Raw genomic sequence first — 23,080 nt, 5'->3', positions numbered from 1 at the left:
ACATTATGAACATCTTTCCCTTCTGTGATGAAGTTAATTTTGATCACACAGTCTAAGTGTTGCTGTATTTCTCTACTATATCCTTACTGGTTTGTTTTCTTCTTCCCTCTCTTTTGATGAGAAAAGGCTTTGTATTGCTTATTGATTCCCCCTATGTTTATCAAGTCATTTGTGGTTCTTTCCTAATCATCTTGCCATGTTGGGTGTAAAATGATCAATGGTAGGAGTGGGAACTGACCTGGAAGGGGCATGAGGGAACTTTCCGGAGTGTGGAGATATCCTGTACCTTGAAGGGTTTGGATTATAAGTCTACGCATTTCTGAAAACCCACAGAATAATATAGTCAAGAATTGCAAGTCTCACAATGCAAGTATTACCCAAAATTATAAACAAACACTGAACTCGAATGAAATGCATGCTTAAGTATTTAGGGATGTCTGCAACTTATTAGCTAATGCACAAAAAATAAGATGGATTGGTGGATATTTAATAATATGATAATGGACACAGCAAAAGTTAAAGATTATAAAATGCAGTTAATGGGTACAAGTATTCACTGTATAATTCTTAGAATTTTTACTGTGTGTTTAGCTATTTTCATAATATAATACTAGGTTTTTAAAAAAAAATGGTACTCTAAGAAGTTAGGTTATAAAGAACACATACACTAAACAGGTAATTATAACTTGGGATAATTTTCCTATGTTAGCATAGTGTTTAGATTTTGAAAGTACAATACATATAAAAAATTATTGGTGAAAATTAAGATAGAAAACCATTAGATATACCAAAGGTGGTTCTGATGAAGACAAAACTCTAATGTCAAAGTATATGTAAACAATTATTTCAAAAATTGTGGTTGTAGTTCAGTGGTAGAGTGCTTGCCTAGCACATGTGAGGCACTGGGTTTGATCCTCAGTACCATCTAAAAATAAATGAATACAATAAAGGTATCGTGTCCATCTACAACTAAAACAATTTTTTAAAAAATCACGAGAGTAGAGTGGGAACAAAAATAGTACTTCCAAATAATATATGTATATGATTTCAGATGTGTACATTTAAATTAATAAATATTTTGAATAGAGGTCTATTTTCTACATATCACTAAGCAGTTTACTTAAGTAGGCACTTTCTTTTTAAAAATTCTTACTGAAGGAAATGTAGTTTATATTCTGAAATATACAAAACAAAGAAACCAGTTTATAATGTTATTGAAATAATATACAAGCACTATTTTAAATGACTGTACAAGTTACATGTGCTTTAAAATGATTTCTCTGCCCATTTTGGGGCAGTTAGGTCATTTAAAATTTTTATTGTAAGCACTACTGTAATAACAGCTTTATACACCTACTGCCAGCATTTCTGGTTACATCTTTCTGAATTTTTCATTCATATCAAAAAATTGTTTTCCAGAAAGTCCCCTGAGTAAGAGTATATGATACCAGTTTCACTATAAGTTCACAATGTCAGAAAACTATCTTTAAAAAAAAAAGTCTTTACCAATTTTATAGGGCAGTTTTATTAAACACTTCTGTATGCTAAGTACTATGTTATAGTGGAGACTGCTCTGCAGTTTTCTATTGGACTTCCTGTCTCATGGATGAGGATGAGCATTTTACTGGCTTAGAAAAAGTAGCAAGCAGCTGTTAATGCTTTTATATGTTCAAATGAGTCAGAGTAGCAAGGCAGCTTGACTTTGCCCATACCTGCCTCCTAATCTTTCTCCTTTCATCTCTCTCTCCCTAAAGTTGTATCATATAAAATAAAAAGTAGAACTTTCCTGCTTCCAACTATAGATGCTTTACTATTGCTTTCTCAAACTGTCTGAGATACAATTAACTAACATCCAATTGCTTATAGGAATTTTTTAAGATTTTATGAAGATATGGCCATAGACTAATAGAATTCTTTTTCATTGATTTTTATCTAAAATATGATTGAATCTTCTCTATCCATACAAAGACTTTCTTCAACATAATATTTTTTTTATATTTTTATTTTTCAAAACTCCACGTTTTCTAAAATATTATTTTGGCTCTTTAAAAAAAAAAAAAATTTATAGGGAAATTACCCCACCCTACAACAATGTCCAGAGTGAAGATGACTCTTTAATGCCAGAAAAAGACAGGATTTGGTTTGCAGTGCCATAATATAGACTAGACTGAAAAGAAGTCAGGGTAGTAGCTATGTATGGGGAGAGTTTCTACAATAGGCCTGAATGCAATAAAGGAACAGTTCAGCAATTTGGGGGGGAAATATAGAAAAGGTAAAAGCACTATGACATCATTCATACAAGATGTGTGTAGCAAAAACCTACATTACTAACTTCATCATTCTTAGGTAGCTAAGATGCTAATAATAGCTACTAAGCATTATTCTATAGTATTTAAACTTTATGTATTAAAAATCAATCCAGAATGATCTACCAAATGTTGAACAGTTGATTATAAATTATCTAAAACAAACCTGTATAACTTTCATCATCATCAGACAAAGGCACCTCTCTTTTTAGCAATAACTCCAATTCCTCTGTTTCTGCTACATCCACTGGGCGCTCCCCATGTTTATTAGCTTGAAATGGGTTTCCACCATGACGAAGCAACAGTTTCACTATCTGCAACATTAAGTGGTAAGAAGATTTAGTCTCAATAGATAATATCTCGCGATAACACGATATTCTTTACAGTATTAATTCTACTCTTCACCTATTAACTTGCAGTCTACTCTAAATTATTATTCTATTCCAGTTCCATTTTCATCTGCTTCCATCTGATGACTGACATCTACTAAAAAATCTTCCTCATGAACTTTAAACAGGGCTATTTTAGTGCTTAAATCTCTTTGTTTTCTTCCTGTTCCATCACAAAATCAACAAGAATTCAAGTATCTATTACTAAGTACTATTCCAGGTACTGATAAATTAATGAGTAATAACAGCAAGCTCCATAGCCGCTTGAAATGTGTATTCTAGCAGAAATCACAAAGGAAGTAATTCCCTTCTGTTTAAAGCTAATATTACCATCAATGTATTAATGCCCTGATCTTCTTCTCTTCCTCATCTCCCAGGAATTTTATCTAGCATAGTCAACACTTAGAATTAATGAAGCTTAAACTTCAAGGCCTTTCACTTTTCTGGAACCCTTAACAATTTCCTACATCTAATTTTGTACTCATTACTTCAAAATTTTTCGCAAAAAGGACCTCTTTTTTCCACCAAAGTATATAAACTTCAGGAACCAGAATCTGCCCAATGAGTTATCATTTCTTTTCTTTTCTCTTTGTATCCTCTTCCTTTCAATATTTTTGAACCCCTTTTAGTTACTGGCTTCTATCTAGATGACAATCTTTTCAGTTCAAGCCTCTTTCACCTTAAAAATAATAATAATGGCAATGAAGAAATGAAACACAGAAAAAAGACAAAACTGTTCAAACCTATATTCCCAATCCTGGATTCCTGGGAGTCTGAGGTAATAGGATGCCAACCTAGAGGACAACCCGGGCATATAGCAAGATTCTGTCTCAAACTGAAATAAAAGCCAGGCACAGTGGTGCACACTTGTAATCCCAGCAGTTCAGGAGTCTGAGACAGGATGCTAGTTCAAAGCCAAACTCAGCAATGGTGAGGCACTAAGCAACTCAGTAAGACCCTGTCTCTAGATAAAATTAAAAAATAGGGCTGGTGATGTGGCTCAGTTGTTGGGTGCCCCTGAGTTCAATCCCTAGTACCAAAAAATAAATAAATAAAAATTAAATAATAAAATAATAATAAATAATTGAGAGTTTAGCTCAGTGGTAGAGTTTGCCTACCATGCACAAGGACCTGGGTTAGATCCCTAGTACTACCAAAAAAGGAACAACAATAAAAATCAAAGAACTCACTCTCATGCCATATTCTCCTCCTCTAGCTGAATCTTTCTTTAGTCAAGTTCCTGAAAATATATATCACCTCTTGAGGGTTCTCACTTACTCAGACTGAAAGTGATCATTATATAATTCATTCATTCATTTTCATTCTCTTGCTCTCTCTCAGCTCCAAACCCAAATATTCAAATGCTCACTGGATATATCCAATTGAATATATGTATATTTCAATAGAAAAGTCCCAAATCAACAAGTTTCAAATGAAGTTCACTAAAATATGTACCCTTACCTTTTTCCATTCTCAGTGACTGGCCCTGAAATCTATCCATTCACCACAGAATTGGCCAACTGTCATTAATTGTGACTCCTTACCATCTCTTCCCGTTTTGATCTTTTACTTCCACTGACATTGATGTGTTCTACGTGACACAAATCTACATTACAATTTTTCCCCCTTATTCTAGATTATAAGCTTCATATGGGATCAAGTCTCAAAATATATCTCTCTGTACTCCCAACACTTAATGATCATTTTTGGGGGTATTTAGAAAAACATATCTTCTAAAAGAATATTTAAACAAATAACATGAAACAGGTGAGTATTAACTGAATTTATCACTAAAAGAACAATTCAAAGATATTGTAAATCAAGAATTTCAAAATAAATTATTTAATGAAGATTCACAATGAAATAAATGAAAAAATTCTCAACTATTGTAGAAAATCTGAATGTAAGACTGTATAAATTACTTGTAAATCCAACTAATTTTATTCATGATCCTTATTAAATTACAAGTGTTTATGATTTTAAAACATCAACTAGCTTTCCAAAGCTGCTACTGAAGAACAACTGTTCCTGATTCTTAGCCCCATATGGGCAACAACAACCAAGGTAGAAGAGGTGAAATCATCTGGCTATACAGAGTTGGAGAGGGGCTATAAAGGAAAAACCAAACAAAACCCTGATGCAATCATCTTGTTTGCAGTCCTAACAAGCAATTCCAAGGGCAATTGGTGCAATCGATCCCTAAGTTTGTTTCTTTGCAATTCTGTGACATAATGGCTTTGGTTTCAATGTTCTTTTCTCTCCTAAATCAGAGGTGGGCAAATTATGGCCTGTGGGTCCAACAGTTTTTATATTTTTAAAGATTTTTTTTAAAAGAGAAAAGAGTAAAAGAGTGCAAAAAAAGGTGCAAAGTTTAAAATATTTACTATTTGACCTTTATTAAAAAGTCTGCCAAACCCTGTACTAGGTTAGTAACTGTCTATATATCTAATTTCCATCTTCTAAAATCTTGATTTCCCATTTCTTCTGCTCTTTATCCTTGTGGGTCTATGTCTTTTTTAAAATCTCACTTAGGAAAGATGTTTGAGAAGGTTTAATGAAGTTAAAAAAAAACCTTAATCATTACAAATAACACTGTAGTGAACATTTTTATGAGCTGAAATATTTTCCATTTTAAGGTTTACTTTTCTTAGAAAAGAGCTCTAGGATGAGAAAACAGAAAAGAGAATGTTGACATTGCTTCCTATTAATCAGGAAGCAATCAATAAATATTGAGTACATGCCCATGACAATGAGTCAGGTACAGATTCAAGCATGATGCAAAAAATCTAATCAATATTCCAATCAATGTTTTACAGATCATTCTCATAAGCAAATACTCTAAAAAGGATTTAAGGCAAATTAAAGTTACTTATAACAGGCAACAAACCAGAAGTAGGTAAAAATGATGAGGAAAAAAAAAGATAAGACATCTAAAACTACTTGAATGAAGGCTAATATAAAAATATGTATTGTGAGGTACAATACACTTATACAGCAGGTCAAGGATTAGGTTGTCCAGAAGCTATGTTAATCTTTTTATTTATTTATTTATTTTATTGTAAACAAATGGGATACACGTTGATTCTCTGTTTATACATGGCGTAAAGGCATACCATTTGCGTAATCATAAATTTACATAGGGTAATGTTGTTTGATTCATTCTGTTATTATTCAAAATACTTTAGACCTGGTTACAAAACTGCTATCTTTCTGCTTCTTCCACATTAGGAATGTTTTATGGATAGTTGAAGTTGTCATGGCTATCACTGAGTAAAAGAAAACCAATTCCTTAGGGAGAGGCTCATAAGACCAAATACAGATATGCAGAAATCAGAGTTTTGGTAGCTTTCATTTCTTTTCTCCTTAGGCTTAAGTAAAAGAAAAAGGAGAAAATAGATCTCAAATTGTGACTCCTACTATCCTAGGCATGTTGGTGGGAGGAAAAGCAAAGGTCTTTTGAAAATAGAATACCAGTTTTGCTCAGAAAGAGACTGGAAATAATGTTTGAGTCTGTTTTAGTACATGAGCTGAAAGGTCAGCTTCTGGAAATATTTTGGAGCTATGTGCATATTTAGAAACTTATACTCATGTAAACAAACATGTCTTAGTCACAAGGCATAATTCTTTAAAATTACACTGATAAATCAAGAAACTGTTACATAACATGTTTAAAGGAAATTATTCATTTTTGATAACTATCAATAATGCATTTTTAAAAAATGGTACAAAGTATGATATTAGTTAGAAAATACATCTGTTCTGGTAAATTCAGAGGAAAGGGCATGCCTCCTATATTTTCTCAGGCCTTATGGACTAATAAGTCTTTGGCCTTCTGCCTATCCTCAGTCAGTTATCTATGCACCTATCCATCTGTCCATCCATGCCAAATTTATTATTTCTTTTCCAACGAACATTTCCAGAATCATAACAGAAAATGCAAAATGCCTGTATGAATGGTATTCACAGACTAGTATAGGAAACAAGACATTAGAAAAGTAAGCAGGGAAAAAAAGTGCTATCACATAGGTATGTACAAATTGTTGGTGCAGCAAGGAGGAAAGAATGGTCCAATGGTAAGCAAGTTCAATTTAGAGAAAATAATGATTACATTTTCCTTTTATTAGAACTTCTTTAAAGAGAAACATGGAAAGGTATCTTATAAAATTGTAAATGAGGAAAATAGCTTTGTTAATTTCTAAAATATTTGGGTACATTTGAAATAATAATACAGGTAACTTTTAAATTTTCCCCTGACATTTCTACAACATTTTAGAGTTTAAGGTGTGCTTACATGCAGTGTCTTCTTTTCCTTCACCAAATCCCCTTTAGATTGATATTATTTATTATATAATTTTAAGATGAAATGGAAGTTCAGAGGAGAGAAGTAACTTGTTCAACATCACAGCTAGTAAATTGGAAAGGTCATAATTCAATTCAAAATTATCTTCACTATGAATTCCTTTTAAGTCTAAGTTAAAATGCTCTCTAAAAGGTACATAAGTAAAATCTGCTTTAATCACATCTGGTTATCTGACACTAGAATGCCTTGAAATAAAATTTCTTCCAAACTGTTTAACAATCAATTATCAAATCAAAGATTATTTTATTAAAAGATAATGCTAAATCTGACTGAATTAGTAGTTAGGAAAAAAAGGGAAAACAAAATATATATGAGTTGATTAAGCAATGAATAAAACATGACACAATATCATACAACCAATAAGTAAGCTAAATCACTCTGGGTTAAAATTCATGATGGAAATGTACATTATTGATTGCCTCAATCATACTTACATCTCTGTGTCCACTACTAGCAGAATCATGGAGTGGAGTGTCATCATCTAATCCTTGTGTGTTAACATCTGCTCCAGCTGCTATAAGTATCTTAGCAACATCATAATATCCAACATTGCAAGCTTCATGAAGTGGTGTCCAACCTAAAGTTAGAATATTAACTTAACACATGATTTTAAGATACATGTACCAGTTCCAGATATATGCTTCACATATACATAACCTATATGGACACATTAATTCCGAATTGATTTTAAATTGGAGTAATTTAAGATATAGACTTTTCATATTTAGCCTAGATGTGACAAATCAATTCTAAGTCAATCAGCAGCTCCTGAAAAGAAATACCTAAGAACAAAACCAATTTTTTATCAAAGAGGTTTACTCAGGCAGGTATTATTTTTGTTGGAGCTAAATAATTTTCCAGAAGTACTAAATATTGAGCTTATCCCACAAATTTATTTTCTTTCAATTCATATTATACCAAGTTTATACTCAGTATAATTTATAACAAACATCTGATCTATGGAAAAACAAAAAGGAGGTAAAATATGAGTAAGTTTTCTTAGAGACTTTCAGTAAACAAAAGATCCTTGTTTTAATGGTTTTATTCTGTTAATACAATCATTTCTTAACTTACCATTTAACTAAAATAAACATTTTAGCTACATGATAAGAGTTACATTTACAAAAGAAATACTAGAAGATATTAATAAAAAACATACAAAAAATTATCAATAATCTCATCACCCATATACAATAATTTAAAGAATCCAGCATAATAGAGATCAAGATGGCGAACTAAAGGGAGGCTGCATTCCTTGTCACTTCCTGACTTGGGATTCAAGCAGAGGAAATACCGTTTCTCTGCAAGACGGCCATCACTGCCCACCGATTCCCTGTTCTTTACCCCCGATACGACCACCACAATCGCCAGTCATCTGCCAGTATATCACCCACCTTTTTAGTCCTGATCACTTGCTGACCACTGCCTATCATCTGCCATCTGCCTGCCTATCACCCACCTTTCACCTACCCATTGCCTGCCACCCAACATCAACCTGCCAATTGCCTGCAGACCACCAGTGGATCACCTGCTGCCCACTGCTGCCTGAATGTCCATTGTCAACAGTACCCACAGGTTTGGTTACAGGTGGCGGCTGCCATCTTGGGACACTGGCAAGGGCCTGCAGGTTTGCTGCCACCACTGCCACCATCTCAGGGCATGTCCACCTCAATCTGGGGACACCAGTCAGGACCTGGAGATATACTGGTATACCTGCAGGTCTGGTTGCACCTGAGTTCTTCCTGCTGGGTGTGCTAGTGGCAGCAATCTGGCTGCCTCTTTGCAGGATTGCTCCTTTGTGTGAGCACATCCCTAGTGGAATCTCTGCAAGCTGAAAGGGCACTAAGATCTTGGGACCACAGCAAGGCAGAGCCTGGGGAAGCTGAAGCCCAGGTCCATCAGATGGCAGCTGGGTTTGCCTGAGCCAGTCTTAGTCTGGCAAGTCTATGGAAAGCTGGAGACTAGAGGCAGTTCCTTAGGGGGAGCACAGGTTGGAGAAACTGGAGAAAACTGGGCTCTCTGCAGCTCAGTGAGTTCTGAAGTGCACAGGAATGGAAGGGGCCAGCTACTATGGGTGGGAAGACTAGAAGATCGTGTGAGGGCATCTTGTTATCGGCTCGCCCACCCAACTGGTCCAGCATACCACTGGACTACAGTTAATATCAAACTTCAGATAACCCCACCTACTGGGGGAGAAGGGAAGCTGAGAAATTTTCTGAAAACCAACAGAAGTAATCATTCAATTTTCCATTGAGGCTTTCCTTTTATTTTTCCCCCTCTCTCACACTTCTCCCATCTGTAAATCCAAATGTGTTTAATGCATCAATTTATTGAGGAATGGGGTGTCTGAATAGTTTTATTGTGTATTCTTATATTTTACTTTCTTTCTTTTTTTTTTTTTTTAATCTGTATATATTTGCTCTCTCACCTACCTGTTTCCCTGGATTCTCTTTCTCATGTCTCTCATACTAACAGCAAATCTCTATTAACTACTCCCTCACTCTTACTACAAATTTTTGCCTCTATCTTCTCTCCTTCTCCCTCATAAACATCACATCTTACACTACTTCTGTTCCCTCATTGTCCATCATTTGAAATGGTAAACCCTTTTAGCAAAGTAACCGTTTATATTGTAGACAATAATTGAACACATCATTTATGTTTACTGCGATGGAACTGTAGATTCCTTAATAGAAGCTATTTGGTTTAAGGTTGTATATTGTTTGGACTGGGTGCTGTTAATATTGGTCTCCCTCTTAAGGGTGAAGTACTGGAAGCCTTCAGTGACATTGTAAGACTACAGGGTAGAAACTGCACTGCTTCAGATCCATACTGCTAGATGGGAAGATACACAAATAACATGAAAAAATAAGGGAACAAAATGCCTCAAACAAACCAAGATGTCCCAACAAGAGAATTCATAGACAACAAAGTAGAAGAAATGACACAGGAGTTTAGAAAACACATAGCTTGATCTTTGAAATAAAGAATGGTATTGGAGAGAAAATACAGGAGTGAAAGATCACTTCAATAAAGAGGCAGAGTAAAAAAAGGAATCAAGCAGAAACCCTTGAAATGAAGGAAACAATAAACCAAATTAAAAATTCAATGGAAAGTATCACTAACAGACTAGACCATTTAGAAGACAGAACTTCAGACAATGAAGAAAAAATATATACTCTTGAAAATAAAGTCAACCACACAAAAAAGATGGAAAGAAACCATGAACAGAACTACCAAAAAACATGGGATATGAAAAGAACAAATTTAAAATTTATCAGAATAGATGAGGGTGTGGAGATACAAACCAAAGGAATGTACAATCTTTTCAATGACATAGTATCAGAAAACTTCCCAAATCTAAAGAATGAAATGGAAAATCAACTACAAGAGGCTTACTGGATCCCGAATGTACAAAAAACTACAGCAGACCCACACATCAAGGCACACTATAATGAGTATGACCAACATACAGAATAAGGATAGGATTTTAAAGGCTGCAAGAGAAAAAAAAAATCAAATTAAATACAGGGAAAACCAATTAGGATTGTAGCTGATTTCTCAACCTAGACCCTCAATGCCAAGAGGTCCTAGAATAATATATATCAAGCTCTGAAAGAAAATGGATGCAAACTGAGAATTTTATATCCAGAAAAATTAAGCTTCAGATTTGAAGATGAAATAAAAACCTTCCATGATAAACAAAAGTTAAAAGAATTTAAAACTAGAAAGCCTACACTACAGAACATTCTCAGCAAAATATTCCAGGAGGAGAAAATTAAAAAAATAATTAAAAAAAAAAAACAATGAAAACCAGCAAAGGGAGAGATACACTAAAGAAAAAGTCAATCAAAGGAGAAAATAAGTCAAGTTAAAAACCAAAAACAAACCAAAATGATCAGGAATACAAATAATATCTCAATGATAACCCTGAATGTTAATGCCCTAAACTCATTAATCAAAAGACACAGACTGGCAGATTGGATTTTAAAAAAGACCCAACAATATGCTGTCTGCAAGAGACTCACCTCCTAGGAAAAGCCAACTACAGACTGAAGGTGAAAGGATGGGAAGAAACATATCACTCACATGGACTGCATAAACAAGCAGGGGTTTCCATCCTCATATCAGACAAAGAGGCTATCAAACTGAAGTTAGTAAAGGAGAGATAAGAAGGACATTTCATATTGTTTAAGGGAATCATACATCAGCAAGACCTAACAACTGTAAATAACAATTATGATATTAATGGAGTATCTATGAACATCAAACAAACCCTGCTCTATTTCAAGAATCAAAAAGACCACAACACAATAATATTGGGTGACTTTGACATAACAGCACTGGGTAGATCTTCCAAACAAAGATTGAACAAATTAGAGAACTAAATAATGCAATCAATGATTTAAATGTTAAGGACATATATAGAATATTTCATCCATCAAACAAATACACATTTCTTCTCAGCAGCACATGAATTCTTCTCTAAAACAGACCATACATTATGCCACAAAGTAACTCTCAGCAAATACAAAAAAAAAAATACTGCCCTATGTTCTATCAGATCATAACAGAATGAAACTAGAAATCAACAATAAAAAATGGAAGCTATTCCAACAACTGGAGAATAAATAGAATGCTATTAAATGATGAACAGATAGCAAAAGGAATCAGGGAGGAAATTTAAAAATACCTAGAGGTAAATGAGAATGCTGATACAACATATTAAAATCTCTGAAACACTGTGAAGGCAGGGCTAAGAGGAAAGTTCACTGCATTGAGCCCATACATTAAAAGAATAAAAAAAAAAATGACCTAATGTTACATTTGAAAGCCCTAGAAAAAGAACAAATAACACCAAAAGTGGTAGAAGACAGGAAATAATTAAAATCAGAGCTGAAATCAATAAAATTGAAACAAATGAAACAACTGAAAAACAGACAAAACAAAAAGCTGGTTCTTTGAAAAAATAAATAAAATTGAAAAACCCTTAGCCACACTAATGAAGAGAAGGAGATTTCTCGAATTACCAAAACTCATGATGAAAAAGAAAATATCATGACAGACACTACTGAAATAAAATTAGAAGCTATTGTGAAAATCTATACTCCAACAAAACAGAAACTTTCCAAGACATCGACAAATTTCTACAGACACATGCTCCACCCAAACTGAATCAGGAGGACATTCACAATTGAAACAGATCAATCTTAAGCAATGAAATAAAAGAAGCCATCAAAAGTCTACAAACCAGGAAAAGCCTGGAACCAGGCAGATTCTCAGCCAAGTTCTACAACCTTCTAAGAAGTAATACAAATAGTCCTCACAGTATTGTATGAAACAGAAAAGGAGGGAATGCTTCCAAACTCATTCTATGAAGCTAGTATCACCCTGATACTAAAACCAAAGAAAGACATATCAATGAAAGAAAACTTCAGACCAACATCCCTGATGAACATAGATGCAAAAATTCTTAACAAAATTCTGGCAAATCACATTCAAAAACATTTAAAAGAGAGTGCACCATGAACAAATGGGGTTCATCTCAGGGATGCAAGGTTGGTTCAACATCCGGAAATCAATAAATATAATTCATTACATCAATGGACTTAAAAAAATCATATGATTATTTCAATAGATGCAGAAAATGCATCTGATAAAATACAGCATGCTTTGTGCTCAAAACACTAGGAAGAAAACAGGGATAGTAGGAACATACCTCAACATTGTAAAGGCTATCTATGCTAAGCCCAAAGACAACATCATTCTAAATGGAGAAAAACTAAAAGCATTCCTCTAAAAACTGTAACAAGACAAAGATGCCTGCTTTCACCACTTCTATTCAACATCATCCTTGAAACTCTAGTCAGAGCAATCAGGAAGATGAAAGAAATTAAAGAGATATAAATAGGAAAGGAAGACCTCAAACTATCACTATCTGCCAGCGACATGATTCTATATTTAGAGAATTCAAAAAACTACACCATAAAACTTCGTAGAACTAATAAATTAATTCAGCAAAGTAGCGGGATATAAGATCAACACTCATAAATCTAATGCATTTTTATTCATAAGTGAAAGAGAAATTAGGAAAACTAACCCATTCACAATAGCCTTAAAAAATAATAATAAAATACTTGGCAATCAATCTCACAAAAGAGGAGTAAGAATACTACAATGAGAACTACAGAACACTGAAGAAAGAAATTGAAGAAAACCTCAGAAGATGGAATAATTTCCCATGTTCTTGGATAGGCAGAATTAATTTTGTCAAAATGGCCATACTACCAAAAGCACTATATAGATTCAGTTCAATTCCAATTAAAATCCCAATGAGGTACCTCATAGAAATAGAGAAAGCAATTATGAAATTCATTTGGGAAAATAAAAGACCCAGAATAGCCAAAGCAATCCTTAGCAGGAAGAGTGAAGCAGAAGGTATCACAATACCAGACCTTAAACTATACTCTAGCGCCTTAATAACAAAAATGGCATGGTACTGGCACCAACATAGACAGGTAAACCAATGGTATAGAAGACACAGAGAAAAACACACGTAAATACAGTTATCTTATACTAGACAAAGGTGACAAAAACATAAAATGGAGAAAAGATAGCTTCTTCAACAAATGGTGCTGGCAAAACTGGAAATCCATATGCAGCAATATGAAATTAAAACCCTATCTCTCACCCTACACAAAACTCAACTCAAAATGGATCAAGGACCTTGGAATCAGACCAGAGACCCTGCATCTTATAGAAGAAAAAGTAGGTCCAAATCTTCAACTTGTTGGCTTAGGATCAGACTTCCTTAACAAGACTCCCAAAACACAAGAAATAAAGACAAGAATCAATAAAAGGGATAGATTCAAACTAAAAAAGCTTTTTCTCAGCAAAGGAAACAATCAATAAGTGAAGAGAGAGCCTATAGAGTGGGAGAAAATCTCTATTACACACACGTCAGGCAGGTCACTAATCTCCAGAAAAAATAAAGAACTCAAAAGACTTGACAACAAAAGTACAAATAACCCAATCAATGAATGAGTTAAGGAAATGAGCAGACACTTCACAGAAGATATACAATTGATCAACAAATATATCAAAAAAATGTTCAACATCTCTAGTAATTAGAGAAATGTAAATCAATACTACCCTAAGATTTCATCTCACTCCAATCATAATAGCTATTATCAAGAATACAAGCACAACAGGTGTTGGAGAGGATGTGGGGAAAAAGGTACACTCATACATTGCTGGTGGGATTGCAAATTGGTACAGCCACTCAGGAAAGCAGTGTGGAGATTCCTCAGAAAACCTGGAATGGACCCACCATTTGACCCAGCTATCCCACTCCTTGGCTTATAACCAAAGGACTTAAAATCAGTATACTACAGTGACACAACTACATTAATGTTTATAGCAGTTCAATTCACAATAACTAGATTGTGGAACCAACCTAGATGTCCTTCAATAGATGAATGGCTAAAAAAACTGTGGTACATAACACAATGGAATACTACTCAGGCATAAAGAAGAATAAATTTATGGCATTTGCAAGTAAATGGATGAAGAGAGATAAGCCAATCCCAAAAAACCAAAGGCCAAATGTTTTCTCTGATAAGTGGATGCTGACACATAACAGTGGGGAGGAACACTGTAGAGAAAATGAGGAGGGGAGGGGAATGAAAGATGATGGAATTAGAGAAACATCATTACCCTATGTACATGTATGAAACCAGTATGGAAAGCAGTATGAAGATACCTCAGAACACTTGGAATGGACCCACCATTTGACCCAGCTATCCCACTCCTTGGTTTATTTCAAAAGACTTAAAATCAGCATATCACATTGACACTGCCACATCAATATTTATAGCAGCTCAATTCACAATAGCTAAACTATGGAACCCACCTAGATGCCCTTTAACAGATGAATGAATAAAGAAAATGTGGTATACATATATACAATGGAATATTATTCAGCCTTAAAGAAGAACAAAATTATGGCATTTGCAGGTAAATGGATGGAGCTGGAGAATATCATGCTAAGTGAAATAAGCCAAACCCAAAAAACTGAGGCTGAATGTTTTCTCTGATAAACAGATGCTGATCCATAATGGGGGTGGTGGGGGTGGACAAAGGGACTTTGGATTGTGCAGAGGGGAGTGAAGGGAGCAGTAGGAGTGTGGGGATGCGAAGGACAGTGGAATGAGATGGACATTATTACTCTAATAACATGTATGTATGTGTGTGTATACACACAGTGTGACTCTGCACCATGTTCAGCCAGAGGAAGAAGTTGTACTTCATTAGTGTCAAAATGCATTCTACTGTCACACATAACCAATCAGAACAAATTTTAAAAATTAATAAAAAATTTGCAAAAAAGAATCCAGCATAATACCTAACTAGCTTTCTCCCACATTCATGAAAGTGAGATGGATAGTGTTTTACTTGTTCCCTCTACTCACTAAAGTGAAAATGATTCTCCATATCATTTCACTTTTCTACAACACAGTACTGACTGAATATACCATAATTTATCTCAACAAGCTCCTTCTACTGGGGATTTGGATTATTGCCAGTCTTTGAATACTGGAGACAATGTTGCAGCACGTACACTTTCTTACAACTAACTGTTTACGGTAAATCCTTAGAGTTGTCAGGTTAAAGGGAAAGTACATTTTCAAGGTTTGTGATCAATTTCATTCCAGCAGAATGACTGTTGTATATTTTAATCTCATTCTTAAAAGCAAATCCTTTATGTCATTCCTTTCTCCACCAACACCAAAATAGAGAAATAAATTCCAGATATGACAGGACTCCATATAATAAAGTTTGGAAAATGGAATATATAGAAATGTAGTTTTATTATTTAGAATCAAAGAAGGACTTCTTAAACATGAAAGCAAGAATTCAAATAAAAAGATTAATGTAATTACATAAAATATTAAAATTTCAGTACAAAAATAACACTAATGAAAGTTGAACATAAATTATAACAGTGAAAATCTTAATATATGTGATAGAGAAATAAAATCTTTACTTAATGAAGGGCTCTACTAAAACCAATACCAAACCAAAAGAAAATGAACAAAGAACTGGATCACAGAATATAAATTTATAATAAACATATGAAACATTTACTACTATTACTAATTATTGATGTCAAAATTAAAAATTTTTTATGTATTAGATTATTAATAATTAAGTTAATATTACCAAGTTTTAGTGATACACTCTTGATGGTAGTACAAACTGACAGAGGAATTTTTTTGGTGGGCAGTCTGCCATTATTTCAAAAATTTTAACATGCATTTCCTTTGATACAGTAACAATTTCAATAATCACAAGCTACACACAAAGATGATTTTATAACAGTGTTCACTATGGTAATATTATAAAGCTGTTAAAAGTGAAGTAAACTTACTTATACATACTGAAAGAAATACCTATATTACAGACATGTTGAAGAACCACAGAGGGAATAATTATACTTTTTTCAAAAAAAGCCTATGAGTAAGTAAATGTTCATATTCATATATAATCATGAAAATGCAGTGAAATAACTTACAAATTATTAATACCATTTCTGTGGAAGACAAAAAAGTAAAAGGGAAAGAGAGTAGTGTAAGCTGTGAAATTAAGGAGAATTTCTTTATTATTCTCTGTAAACATTTATTTGAATTCTTCATAGAAATAATATTGTGGCATATTATTTGAATAATTAAAGTGAAAATAATGCTACTCTTATGATCTTCATGTTCGAGTTAAAGTTTCTCAAAGAATTATGAATGAATTAACTGTTTTGAAAACAACGTATTCTCAAATTTACTTAGAATAGAACCCAAATTTAATAAAGAATTATACAGTAATATGTCAACTAAAATATGTTTACATGCAAAAATGTAATTACTGACAAGGAAATATAGCAGAGATCAGGGTTTTATGCATATACTCCTGAAGTTTTGTAACAAAATATACTTTAAATACTCTTTCATTTCAGCAAAATGAATGAAGAATATGGATAAAACTGTACCCAGAATCTGTTTCAATATTAGTTCCTGAATATTAGCCTTGAGTTTAATCTTACCTGCAAAATCTTTCACATTCACATTTGCCCCTAAACTTATTAATTCTTTGACTTGTTTCACATCTCCTCGAATAGCTGCCATGTGTAAAGGAGTTTCACCACGTTCATTCCTTTTATTAACTTTATCTTTTTGTCGAGATGAAGAACTGGGAGTTTTCTTTTGGGCTGGTGTTGTTTGTGATGGATGATTTGGTGTGGAATCTGTAAGAAAAGAAAGTTCACAAAAGTCCTAGGCTAAATATTGTATGTACTTACTAAAAGGTTCTTAAAGATAATGTATTTATATCAGAACTTTCTTACTCTAACACCACAAAAATTGACTTGGATGATACATTAATAACTTTATACAAATATATAGAGTGAAATGTTCTTTAGGATTATCAAAGATAACAATTAGAAACATTTTATTCTGTTAACTCATAAAACTGGTTTAAAATGATAAAGTATCAAGTATATACCTTAAAAATATTTGCTTAATGAAGAATTCAATATTATTTGAATAATTAAAGTAAAAATAATGAACTGCAAACAACACTACTTTTCCTGTGCACATTATACTATCAGTCTGACACCTAGATAAAATTAAATTGAAGACCAGAGTTCATACCTCTGGCTCAAAAGCACTGGAGTTTTGTTCTGATGTTAAGTGCAAATTAAGTCAGAGATGATCTTAGTATGAAAATGAAGCCAAAGATCTGAAGTAAGGGTGACTGGAAAAAGTCCCATAGATGATATGCTTTGCTTTGATTCCCAACATTTTAGTTCTTTGTAGTTTTTATATCAAAATCAGGAAAGTTAAACTAAATGATGCCTAAAGCTCCCCTCTCTTTTTAGAACTATGGAGTAGGGGTATGGGGTGCTCTTTTCTTAATTAAAGATATGACAAAATTAATTCTGAAATTTTATAACTATTTAAAAGAAGTAATGCGCTAAGAAAAAACAATCTTGGAAAATAATTTTCCATCATCAGTCTTGCAAACTGACATGATTAGAGTTCTAAACCAATATCAATTACCCTTTGGATTTAAAGTATGTTATCTCAGTAACAGTTTCCTATAATGTATACTCCATAAGAGTAAGAACTTCATCTCTCTTACTCATCACTGTTACTTCTCAACTATTTACAAGACTTCTTGCTATATAGTATAACTCAAGAAAAATTTGCTAAATGAATAAATTTTATTACTCTTTATGGTCAAATTATTAAGACAGTTATCTTGATTTTCTTAAAAACTAAAGGACCTACTTAATGGATAATCAACCTTAAACTCCAGGGTACACCTGTTTGGTAAACAGAGCTTAATATCAGGCTTTCTACTCAGTTATACACATTTTAATAATGAAAACTGACAAGGAATTATCCTTAAGTGAAAAGAGCCAACAACACAATGTTACAGTTTCATTGTATACATACTGGAAAAAATTTTTAAAAACCGAAAGATACATGTCTGTATGTTTATGCCTAAAAAATTCCCTGGAAATGTAGATAAGAAACTCCTTAAGAATGGTGCCTCTCAAAGGGAGGTCACTGGAGATGAAAGAGGACTTCTACTTTTTGCCTTAATGTATTAATTCTTTAATATTCTAAGAATAAAATTCATGGTGTAAAAAAGTCATTTTTATAAAATTCTTTGTAATTCATAACTCCAAGTCATAATTTTACAGAAACATTTAAAATTGTAGCACTATCAAATAATTTGGTCACAGTTCTACTCAAGTTAGGGGCAGAAAAGGTGAGAAAAACCAAAAATACACTATTTTAAAAAGCACAAGGACCAAAGATGTTTTTAGGACTGAAAGATACTATATAATCTCATGCTTTGATGGAAATTAGGATACTTTGAAACATTAAGAATTTAACCACAGTTTCTGCAGTTTTTTCCCCCCCCCAAGAGTCAGTACAGGAAAGGTTCACTGGAAAAACTTCTTCAATGCATTTCAACACTCTTATATAAAGATGCCTTAAATTCAGAGCCGTAAGATATTTTTTTTTCTCCAGACACACAAAAGTCATTTACTTTCCTATATCAGTCAGAGAGAAGTAATGTACTAATAAAATCACCCATTTATCATCAGGGTAGCAATGAACTGGAAGAATGGAAAACATTTTTATAGAAACTGGGATAAATCTTCAATAAGGTAAAAGCACAGTCTTGCCATGAACTACTCAAGTTGTTAACCTATTTCTAAATACTCATTTTATTTAACAATTACTTAATGCACAGTAAGGGCAAAAATCCCTGCTCTTAAATAGTTTCTAATCTAGGGGAGGATTCAGATCATAACTTTTCACACAATCAATCAGAAAATTATGAATTATTGTTACTAATTCTGATTAAATTCAAGACAGGATAAAAATTAAAAGTAGTTAAAAGTAACTTAACACAAAGCTCGATTGCAATATACATTAACTCAAGGATGTTAGGTATCACCTGGACTGTTGTCTCTTGCTGTCATCTGCATGAGAAGTGCCATCTGCTTTCGTTCAGAGAGTGGATAACCAAAAAGAATGCTAACTGGTGTGGATTTCTTATTTCCAGCTTCCTTTTTTGTTTTCTTCTTTTCTGGACCTTCTTTCTCTGAAATTATTAAATACATGAGAATTTGAATAAAAAAAGTACTCCGAAGTAAAACATAAGACAACTTTTTTGATAGGTGCTATAAATGTATATGAGAAACATGTATAATATATGAACTGGTAGTAGCCAGAGAAAGGAGCACTAGCCTTTAATTATATAAGCAATTTCCTACCTAAAAGCTTTGGAAAAAATTTATATTCTTATTTTATTGCTTTCAGGTACTTGAAAATTTATGGTAAGATTTGTATTTTAGTGCTTAGTTCTATTAAAATTTAACAACTTCAAAAACACTTCAAACATTCCTTAGCACAGTCATCCCTTAGTATCTGCAAATGATTGATTCCAGGATCTCCATGTGGATACTAAAATCTGACGCTCGGGTCCTTGACATAAATGGTGTAGTATTTACATATGATCTGTGCAAATCCTCCCATATGCTTTAAATTACCTCCAGATAACTTATAACACCTAAAATAATGTTAAGTACTATGTAATTATACTGTATTGTTTAGGGAATAATGATGAGAAAAAAGCCCGTAAACATACTTTAATATGTTTAGTTGACTCTGCAGATAGAGGGCTAACTTGCATAACATCTTTGAAATTTTTCACTATCATTTTATTCTTACTACTGCTAAACCTACATACCAATGCTTCTTCAAATTACTTTCCTAATTCTAGCAATGACTTGTACAATCTGCCAAGAATTAAGTATTTAAGACAAGTCTTATTACTCAGCAGTTATTGGAAAAAAGCACTAAATCAATTTATTCCAGTCACAACGCAGTGGAGCACGGGATGATATTAATCAAAGCTAAAAATGTGCAAATTAAGGACTCTGTGTGTCTGTGGGTTAGTTAAAAAAAAGTCCTACAAAGATTCAAAAATAGAAATTCTAAGGCCCCTTTCAAAGATATTCCGTCTATCACAAGGTCTGCACTCAGATTCAGATTTTGGAAATCCTTTGGCAAAGCAACTAGCATTTTCCACTAAGTGCCAGGGAATTCAGACTGAATTAGATTCCATAGTAAGAGAAGAAATGTCTTTTCTTTAGGAATCCTCTGGAAGTTAATGCAGAAGACTTATGCAAGTAAATACAGAGACAATAGTCAGACTACTGTCTTGGCATCTATTTCTTGGAAAGCCATATGCAAATACTTGGTATTTTGGGGGTTTGGAGGTACTTGTAAAGTGGAGCTAAAAAGTAAGTAAAATACATTTTAAAATGGTAAAAATGAGTGGGAAAAGGGAAGACTACTTTAGTAGTTAATATACTGGTTTTTTTATCCCCACCTCCCCTCCCCAGCAGGAAAATGCAGCCAGCAGGTAGAATATTTTGAGGTAAGAATTTATTACTCTAATAATTAAAGTTCAAGAAATTAAAATCTGGCATTAGCAGCCATGAGAAATTAAAGGGGCATGACTGTTCAAGCATGTCACGTCAGTTAATTAGGACAAATTGGCATCATAATGGCCTAGAAAAATTGGGTTATAATATTTAACCTCTGCTGCCCAAAAGTCATGGGAAATTCTATAACTTCTAATATTACCATTTTATTAAATATTTGATTTTACATAAAACCAAAAATTTCAAGACTTATTAAAATTGATGTTTATTAATATTTCTAATATAATCTTTCATTTTCATATTTATTTATTTCATATTTCATTATTTATCAATAATGATCCAATTTATTATAATTTAATCTCAATACAATATTTAACCTATTACTAAAATTATTATAAAACCCAAAATAGGTCTTTGAAACAGGCTATTGTTTTTCCTGCAATGTATACTCTTTCTCATCTCTTTCGTCATAATTTTCTGTACATTTTGGTTCCCTAGTATTTAGGAAACAACTACAATTGTTGTTATTTTAATGATTTTCCATCTAAATAAGGATTTTTAAATATAATAGATATATTTCTCTACTAAAATTAAAAGATTTAATATTGTGGTATTTTTATAGAAAGCAGAAAAGATGTTTCAAAGAAAAGAAGTAAAATCTAATCATAGGTAGAAACAAAAATTCTTAGTATTGGTCCCTAAAATATTTTCTAAAATTTGGGGGGGAAATTTGCCTTTTTTTTTTTTTTTAACTTACAAAACAACTAACTTTTTTGTTCTTTCTGCATTTTAAAGTTTTTAAAAAGACACTAAAGTGATATATAGCTGGTGTACAAAAAAAAAAATACTTATAAGCTCATTACTGGAATTTCATTCTGCCGAATAGTCAAATATAAAATCATTATACCGTGGAAAAAAATAAACAAGTTGGAATACTCCAAACATTTAAGCAAAAATTCAAATTAGATATACATGAACTTTAAATGAGAGTCCAGGGTCTGACTTCAAGTTTTCCATAAAACAGGAAAAGGTGTGTAAGTAAATAGTAGCTGGCATAAGGTAGAAGAGTGTGACATCATTATAATATTCTTCAAAAATTTTAAGTGTTAAGACTACTTATGGTGGTACTTATTTTTTTTCAAATTTAAAGCAGTCAGTAAGACTTTGTAACAATTTGATATCTATTCTATGAACTATTCATTTCCTCTTACGACCTGTCCTAAGTCAAAAATGATTCGACAGTCTCCAATTTTCAGTTATCTAAAAAATTTATTTTTCTTTATAATAGACTAGAACTTCAAAATTTAAACTCAGGTATTCATATAAACATGCTCATTTAGCATAGTCTACAGAACCCTAAATTCTACTCAGTTAACCTGCAGATTTTAAGGAAAAATCTGACAGACTTAGGCTACTCAATACAAAAAACTAAATGAACTTTACATCAGTACAACTTCTTTCTGTCAAGACCCAGAGGAGCTTCAGAAAAAGAGAGATATCCCAGTTCTATAATTTGGAAAATTAATGCTTTCTTTTCAGGTCTTGTCAAAATAAACAGAAGTAACATTGTTACTTCCCAATTAAGAGTAAAGTACATTATGAAGACATAAAACTGTTTTTCTTGGGGAACTAGGGTCATAAACCTGTAACAGTCTAAAAAATAAAAGAACATTGCCCTACAAAACAGTCACTGTATAAAAAAAATCAAACCTTGAAGCTACAATTCAAATACAGATGAACATACTTCTATCAATCATGTTTGCAGTGTGCATATTTCAATTCTGATAAACAAAATGTGCCATTATAAGAACATAATCCTAAAGTACTGATCCTAAAGTACTGTGAATTTATAACAGCTAAATGTCTACACTATGACTTATTTCCAGCAATGATACTCAGATCATGAATGGCTTCATCACATTTAGCTCTCTGTATACCTTGGTGGTTAGTTACCTTTCTTAAAGGAAGACCTGATTCCACAGTAACTGATTATAAATATAACCCC

General features: G+C 32.9%; 1 protein-coding gene across 9 annotated transcripts in view; it reads right to left on the bottom strand.

Moving 5' to 3' along the window:
- Positions 1-23,080, bottom strand: part of Ankrd12 (ankyrin repeat domain 12) — a 152,827-nt gene that overhangs the window by 45,322 nt on the left and 84,425 nt on the right. For 6 of the 9 annotated variants that reach the window (XM_047526120.1, XM_047526124.1, XM_047526121.1 and 3 more), the window contains 5 exons: positions 19,581-19,727; positions 17,149-17,349; positions 7,490-7,632; positions 2,473-2,620; positions 239-319 (listed from right to left, as the gene is read on the bottom strand). In XM_047526120.1, coding sequence (XP_047382076.1) covers positions 239-319; positions 2,473-2,620; positions 7,490-7,632; positions 17,149-17,349; positions 19,581-19,727 — 720 coding nt within the window. Of the gene's footprint in view, positions 1-238; positions 320-2,472; positions 2,621-7,489; positions 7,633-17,148; positions 17,350-19,580; positions 19,728-23,080 lie in introns of those variants that run through there. The other 3 variants (XM_047526125.1, XM_047526127.1, XM_047526129.1) reach the window with 2 other exon arrangements.

Source organism: Sciurus carolinensis, chromosome 15, assembly GCF_902686445.1.
Source record: "Sciurus carolinensis chromosome 15, mSciCar1.2, whole genome shotgun sequence".
NCBI classification, from domain to species: Eukaryota; Metazoa; Chordata; class Mammalia; order Rodentia; family Sciuridae; genus Sciurus; species Sciurus carolinensis.
Note: the sequence above shows the minus strand (reverse complement) of the source record. Positions and strands in the feature narration are given on the sequence as shown.